Here is a 7,984-nt window from a genome sequence, read left to right as displayed (position 1 = left end):
ACAAGTGGCCCCGAGGGCAGCCACAACTGTAAAAAGGACATCACTGCCTTAGGCATGAAGCACTACTGGGGCACATGACACTCACTGTATATTAGTCACTATAGATTTATTTGCAATTAAGTTATTTTACGGGTAAATATTGAGCAATTTATTTCCCAAGTCTTTGTATTATTCCATAAAATGCGATAAAATTAATTAAGATGACAAGTCAAATAGTACAAAAAGATCAGAGCTTTTAGGGAAAACGTTGGGCCAGTGTGGACTAAAAAGTCCACGGCCAAAATATCGTTGTAATAGGCCCATGGGAACGTACCTCAGTAAATGGGGTCTAATGACACTCTTACATGGCCCTGCAGTAAAAGAGCGTCACCATACACATACTGTATGCACCAACACTGACCTTGGCTCTGCTCCATTGCCTTCTCAAGACATGCGTCGATGTTGACGTACTAGTGAGGGTCACACACACGATATCCAAGTAACCGCATTGTGAACTGGACACCCAGACTCAGTCTGTCCTTGACCCAGTCTGGTAGTGGTGAGAAGAGTAAAAGGTCACCTGATCAGTGATAGATACGAGTTTCGTTCTTGTGTTGTCTCCCATCACGTCAATCACTATCAGGTAAATGGTGCTAATATGCAAATGAGGCTTTTAACGAATACGTCATTTTGGATGTTTAATACGAGAAAGATGTGACGATAAAAAGACTTTTCACAGAAGTAGTTTGCTGAAGAAATTGATTCCTAGAGTTCAGTCAGTCCTTCTCAAATAGTGGGGCAGGCCCCCCTGGACGGGCACAAGTGACATCGGCGATCATGCTTATACCAGAACATGACCAAGGTATGTAGCACTTGGCTTTAATGTAACCACGGTGGGAGACGAGGGAAAACTGGTGTGTTTTTCCTTCATTTTTAATAAGCTTAATATGTAATGCAAAGTTATAGTTTTAACAATTTTATAGACAATTTATACATTTATATTCACTTTGGAGAGTGGGCGCTAAATATTTTTTTCTTCCTTGGGGGGCGCAAACGAAAATATTTGAGAAGCACTGAGTTAAGTCAACATGGCGTCGTTTGTGCTATTTCCACAAATAACTCAGCAGCTTTTCGTACTAAAGTCAGTTGACTTTTCAACGTTCTATGTGTGTTTGAAAAACAACAGTCACTTTGCAGGTGGGTATTGGTAAACAGGTGGCAGTTTTCCAGAACATTCCCATGAAACGCTCTCGAGTGCTTGTTGATTTCCTGTCACTTCTGTTTCGATGAAGTCACCACGTTTAGCATTTAAATAAATGTGTACATTTTTGTAAATATGCCGAGCTGTGTTCTGTTGGTTTATCTGGTAAATATTTATCTTTCAACCAACCGATCAACCAGGCTGTGGTGGCCAGCTTTCTGGCGTGTCTTGTAAAAAAACAAGTTTTGTTTTCCAATTTTAAAGGAAAAAGTCCAATGCAGCATCAAGTGCATGTGTGCAGCAGACGTCAGGACACAACGCTCCTTGGATCGCCCAGCAGGAGGCGCTGCACTGTTCATTGGTCTCTCGTCTTTTGCTCCTCATCCTCTTTGACCACAGTTTTAATGGAATCCCAAATGTATAGACATGACCTCCACGGTCCTGCCCATCCAACCCCCTGAGTCCAGTTGGTCAGTACATTTTCTGCCTGCTTGGCAGAACAGCCTCTTTGAGGAAGGAGAACACCAGAAGGATCCCAGAGCGCTTCCCCCGCTTCCCCTTGGTGAAGTAATTAGACACTACGTCATCTAAAACACACAGTTAAGATTTAATTAATTGGACACACTGATATTCTTAACACCACAAACCTTTGGAATGATTTCATAAAAAATACAGAGTGAAAAAAAACTATTTGACCAAAACCAATAAGTTTATCCGCTTAAAGCGGTATAAACAGTCCATTTTATGGCAAGGATATTCTAACAGAGAAAGGCAGAATAAAGAAAACAAATATATGCAGAAAGATAGCTTGTCAATTACTTTGTACAGTATCAAATTGAGGAGAATACATATGGAGGTTAATTTGTGTCTTTATTACCAAATCTTTTTTCTGATACATAATTTTAGTTACTGAATTTTTTGCATTGGAGTTTTGTCAACGGATGTTTTAATTAATTTTTTTACATCAAATTATGCTGACAATTTCATTAAATAGAAATTTGTGAGCAAAGTGTGTGTGTTTAAAAATTCAGTTTGGTAAAACACTGTGTTTTAAAATTCAGTTCATAAAAATTTGGCACAGAAATAGTCGTTGCTTCAAAACTGAAACCCCACTTCTGTTAAATTAAAGGCAAACTTAATTTTTGGGCAAATTTGATTATCATTCATAATCACTTTGTAAGACAAGAACACATTTTTTCTCTCTTTTTTTAAAATGCATTTTAAGTCGTAAAATACTGCAAGTAGGAGCTGGTAAACAATTCAGCTAATGGGAGGACTCTATTCCGCCCTTAAAGCGCTCTAAAAACATTCAAAAACCGCCAAAAATACTCAGTTTACATCTTGTCACTTGAATATTAACCAAGTATTAGCGATATTGTTATCATAAGCAGAACTGCGATACTTTTAGCAGCACTGTGATCAGTTAGCCAACTAACTTTTGCAGCTATTGACATACTTAGCTGGTGAGCTGCTGCATTGCCTCAAAGTTGGTAAAAGTTAATTGTAGAATATAGATTATAAACCATGCATGTCACTTGTACAGTAACAGATTAGGTTGGTTCACTGGTGTGCTTATTAATATGTGGGCAGAAAATAGCAAACAAATAAAAAATCAAATGTTGGAAGACATTTCCAAAAAAATGACAAAACAAAAGTAGTTTCTGAACTGCTGTGGAAAGCTGATTGGAGCAAAAATACTTGAGTCATTTTGTGTCTCGTGTTTGATTTAAAAAATGCTATAGCATAAGTGTAATGAAACCATAAGTGGTGTTATCGTCGTATTAGGGATCAAACAGTTTGTGGCTCTAGGTGGGTTTTATTTGGTGGGAAATAGGCTCAAATGGCTCTTTGTATGCTGAAGATTGCCGACTCCCAGTATAGAAAAAACAACCAGTCATGCATTTTTAGTTGATCAATGTTTAAACCGTTTATGTTTTGGTTTGTTTCGTGTTATGTAAAAAAAAAAAAAAAAAAGCTAAAAATAACTACAATATATCAAAGTTTTTTTTACCTTAATTGCCACGGTTATTTTGGTCGAGAAAACCTTTAGCATTGATGCGTATGCTCTGTAGCAAATTTTTACAGGTAGCACATTTTCTCAAAACACTGGTACCAAAAAGTAATACAGTACTTTTCGATACTTTTCAAAATAAAAATGGACCAAAAAACATGTCATTATTGGATTTATTTTAACAGAAAATCTTATGATACATTGAACATACGTTTATTATTGCAATCAAAAAACTATTTTAGCATTAAATAACAGAGTGAACATACTAGACAACTTATCTTTTAGTAGTAAGCAAGCAAACGGGTTACTTAACGTAGTAAGCACTTTATCTTCTGTTGTTTGGATACTTTACATACATTTTGGGTGATACAACAAATTTGGTTATCGCTCCAATACCAAGTTAAAGATCTCCTGTGTCCAGGGATGTATTTCCTGAATTTATAAACAATAAAAAAAGACAATACATTTTGTGATGATAAAAAATATTGATGTAATCATTGTAGTAGCGACTTGTGCTCTTGTACTTGGCATTGTTACAGTCGATATTTGTATAGATTCACCCATTTGTTTACATTCAGTAGCGCTAGCTTGATGTTAACTGTTAGCTATTGTATTCTGCTACTCCAGTCATCGGCTAATTATGGCGTGCGCTTTTCAACCTTTACCTGCGGACGTTACCAAATTATTCTTATTATTATTATTTTTTTTTAAAAACCTTAACCATCGAAACTGGAGCCGCCAATATGATGTGCAGTACATCTATTAATTTACCGTGAGTCTTAAACTATAGAAAGTATTCCAATTTGAGAAATCTGCACTTTTGAGTAATATACAGGTTATTCCGGTATTTTCCGCAATGGAGGTGATGATTACGAACTGGGGGGGAAATACATAGACAGTGCTGATTGTTGCCTATGTCAGTCAGCCAAGGCACTCAAAATAAGAAGAACTCTGCTTTTGTATTTGACATTGAAGGGCGGTAATCGGCAATGGCGAACTCATCAGGTACTTTTTCACAAAAAATTGGCTGATACTTATTGGTGGCCGACCGATCAGCGCATCTCTAAGCTTGACATGCACCTCCAAAAAAATCCACCCTCACATCATGACGACATTGACGGGAAAAGAAGGGACATAGAAAGGATTAAGCCCGCGTCCTGTAACTCCTAGGAAGTGAAGTTTTTGTGCACAATTTAAAAGCTTCACACTTGTCATCTGCTACTCCAGTCCGAACAAAATATTTGGAAAAAAACAACAACTTGGTGACTGGTGTGTGGCTTGGTAAGCATCCACGCTTGTACTTTTGCCAGCAGACCAAATAATGCAAAGTAAAGCATTTGCATTCAATTTTGCGTTGATTAAACGGCGTGTGTTGTGTAAATTGTACAACCAAACAAACTGTACTAGCAGATAAAAACAGACTAGACTTTAGTTTTAACCTGACCAAAAATGACTAGTGTGAACAAAAAGGACAGGATTCCAAACATTGTTGGCGTCCAAAAATACAAAAAGTCAACAAGAAGCTTACCTCCTTGCTGCACGGTGGATGGAAGAACATTTTCACCTGCCGAAAGCGACACAAAGAAGGCAAATGGAATCACCCAGAGGCAAATTGTAAAATACGCCAGAACCTGAGAAACAAATGAGAGAGCATTCTTTGAGAGGGAAAGTACACAGCTAACACATCTACCATGTTAATCAAAGTTTACCTCTGAGAAAGGGTAATATTCTTGTGCAAAGTACTGAAAGGCCATGTAGTGGTTGACCACCACCAACACTGCACAGTGGAGGAGAACATGTTAAAATGTACACATCTTCACCCCATCGCAAGAAGGTTAAGTGCCTCGGTCCCACGTACCGCAGGAGAGGATGAAGTTGGGCGAGCTCAGTAGGATGTAGGGGAACGTCTGCAGCAGGCCAAAGTACACCAGGTTGGTGAAGAGTCCCACTCCAACCATCAGCACTGGGAAGCCTTCAAAAATGTAAAGGCCTGCGAGAACGCCTGTCGAGAACTGTTGGGACAAACAGAAATGACAGACTCCACACACAAAGTCAATAGCATATTTCACTAACCAACTTACCAGGATCGTGTAGTTTATTATTCGACTGGTGGCCACAGTGTACTCTTCTATTAGTTCTGCCAAGTAGTACAGACCAGCAGCTATGAACACACAGAGAGGATGAATCCTGAGGAGATACTGTCTAAAAATACTGAAAGATAATCTTCGAATTATTGATTGATTGAGAAGTTTATTGACATCTTAAAGAATAGAATTCATGTAATGCTTTAAAAAGGCAAATGGATGGCACAAAAAGCCAAAAGGCTCGTTTCCATTGTGGTCCATATAAAACTAAGATACAGTTCTCACTAGCCAGGAAAAATGGTCACACAGAATAATTAGTCTCAAAATGTCGTTATAAACAGAAAAAAAAACTGAATGTCTGTTGACGTTTTAAAACAATCTTGTTTGCAACATTCGTCCTCCATGTTTACTATGACGTTAAGGTCCTTAGCGCACATCTCATTGACTTTAAAGTTTCTCGAATAGTATTAAAGACAGACTCCAATTGTTGCCTGAGTGGGACTTTGCCACTATGCAACTGTCAAATATTGATTAACTAGTGCATAACTAACACACTGCATGATTATTATTACCATCATAAGACAAATAACTTTGCTGTTCTTCAAACACAGACTTACCACGTTAATAAACCAGGAGAATATATTCACTGTTTTATAACAAACATCTATTTATACAAATAGAAATTATATTTTTCAGACTCTTCGGTAAGAAAAAAACAGTAATACATTGTACAATTTCATCTGCTAACTCGAGCGGCCAACGTTCGCTTTCTATATAAGCGGTATTGACGTAACACGTACCTATAGCAAGAGTGACGAAGCACACCTGGATCAACAACGACAGCCAGCTTAGTAAATAAATAAACCACATCTCTCCACACAAGAAGGGACACACAAGGAAGACGTAGGAGACGAGAGAGCACAGAAAACAGGCAGAAATAAGTCAGCTAGCTAGCTGCTAACATGCAGCGGTGCTGTGCTGGTCAAAGGTCTCGAGAGCAGGCTAAGGAAAGATGAAGAAGGGCCGCGTGGGCGTGGCTTACTTTTTCCTGGAGCGCCCCCTGTTGTTGGAGGACGAGAGCTTGATATTGGGAATTGATATTATTACTAACCATTGAGAATTTGTCTAATGATTATACTTTGTGTCATATATGCTAGATGTTTTACAAAGCATTTTCACCACAATCTCCTTATGCCAGTTAGTGTGATTTTGTTTTATTACTTGTACATAGAAATGTAGTGTACAATGTATGTGCATGGGTGATAATGAAGTGAAGTGAATTATATTTAGATTTTTTAGATTTATTTATTGGTCCCCTTGGGGAAATTCATTGTCACTGCCGTACATTTAAACACTAGACATTACACATCACACACAAAAAAAATAACAAAAATACATCATACATGACTAACACACATTTACAGGCTTGTCAGACAGGTCGGCCGGGCCTGCTGTTAAGGGCGGCTATAGCTGCAGGGATAAGGCTTTTCCTGAGGCGGGCCCTCTGGAATTTGACAGTTCTGTACCTGCGCCCTGATGGTAGTGGGATGATGTATTGGTGTAGTGGGTGAGTGATATCCTGGAATATTGTTTTTGCCAGTCGGGTGATGGACCTGTGGTTTAAGTCTGAAATGTTGGGTGTGGGTAGGCCGATGATTTTAGCTGCTATGTTTGTAATGCGTGTGAGTTTGGTCCGGTTGGTTACAGAAAGCATGGTGAAAAAACATGTGGAACAGTACAGAAGGATGGGTTGAACAATGCTTTGGTAAAGTAGTAACAGGAGATGAGGTGCAACGTATAGTCCTTTAAGTTTTCGGATGGCTGACAGTCTTTGTTGACTTCTTTTTTGAATGAATGAATGAATATATATTTATATAGCGCTTTTCTCTAATGACTCAAAGCGCTTTACATTGTGAAACCCAATATCTAAGTTACATTTTTAAACCAGTGTGGGTGGCACTGGGAGCAGGTAAGTAAAGTGTCTTGCCCAAGGACACAACGGCAGTGACTAGGTGGATCGAACCTGGAACCCTCAAGTTGCTGGCACGGCCACTTTACCAGCCGAGCTATACCGCCCCGGTAATAATAGTTGTGTGCCTTCTGCAATGCAAGTACAGAAGGTATATAAGATATATTTTATGCATACCACCAAAATTCCCTTACGTTTTATTTTATTGCTCTATTAATATTATTTATTGTCACTTTTATTTTGTACATTTTTCAGCAAAAATAGTCCGTTTTGGGAGCATTTGTCATTTTATTTCTAAGTCCTATCTTCCTTGATTGATTGATTGATTGAAACTTTTATTAGTAGATTGCACAGTACAGTACATATTCCGTACAATTGACCTCTAAATGGTAACACCCGAATAAGTTTTTCAACTTGTTTAAGTCGGGGTCCACGTTAATCAATTCATGGTCCTGCGGTAGTGACGTCGTCTATCTGCGTCCTCACTTGCTGTTAAGACATGCGGTGAGGAGGTGAGTGTTTTTCTCTGTTCTCGTGTTTTAAGAGAATATACGTGACTGCGTGGGTTCCCTCCGGGTACTCCGGCTTCCTCCCACCTCCAAAGACATGCACCTGGGGATAAGTTGATTGGCAACACTAAATTGGCCCTAGTGTGTGAATGTGAGTGTGAATGTTGTCTCTCTATCTGTGTTGGCCCTGCGATGAGGTGGCGACTTGTCCAGGGTGTACCCCGCCTTCCG

The 7,984-nt window shown here is 38.9% G+C and overlaps 1 protein-coding gene across 1 annotated transcript; it reads right to left on the bottom strand.

The window, feature by feature from the left end:
* Window positions 1–664: 664 nt before the first annotated feature.
* On the bottom strand, window positions 665–6,290 carry tex261 (testis expressed 261). The gene is made up of 6 exons (XM_061960571.2): window positions 6,076–6,290; window positions 5,273–5,352; window positions 5,050–5,203; window positions 4,901–4,968; window positions 4,720–4,822; window positions 665–1,767 (listed from the first exon to the last, which is right to left on the bottom strand). Exons 1-6 carry the CDS (start codon window positions 6,143–6,145, stop codon window positions 1,652–1,654), a joined length of 591 nt encoding a protein of 196 aa, XP_061816555.1. The 5' UTR covers window positions 6,146–6,290; the 3' UTR covers window positions 665–1,651.
* Window positions 6,291–7,984: the final 1,694 nt, after the last annotated feature.

Source organism: Nerophis lumbriciformis, linkage group LG05 (genome assembly GCF_033978685.3).
Source record: "Nerophis lumbriciformis linkage group LG05, RoL_Nlum_v2.1, whole genome shotgun sequence".
Classification (NCBI taxonomy): Eukaryota; Metazoa; Chordata; class Actinopteri; order Syngnathiformes; family Syngnathidae; genus Nerophis; species Nerophis lumbriciformis.
The sequence above is the reverse complement of the archived record's forward strand: the minus strand, read 5'-3'. Positions and strand labels throughout refer to the sequence as shown.

Excerpts from the sequence above, each read along its gene's own strand:
- tex261 (XM_061960571.2), bottom strand. The coding sequence starts at position 6,145 with ATGTGGTTTATTTATTTACTAAGCTGGCTGTCGTTGTTGATCCAGGTG. Across the intron at positions 5,353-6,075 it reads CTTCGTCACTCTTGCTATAG|CTGCTGGTCTGTACTACTTG; the intron begins GTACGTGTTACG and ends GTGTGTTCATAG. Across the intron at positions 5,204-5,272 it reads TAATAAACTACACGATCCTG|TTCTCGACAGGCGTTCTCGC; the intron begins GTAAGTTGGTTA and ends TTGTCCCAACAG.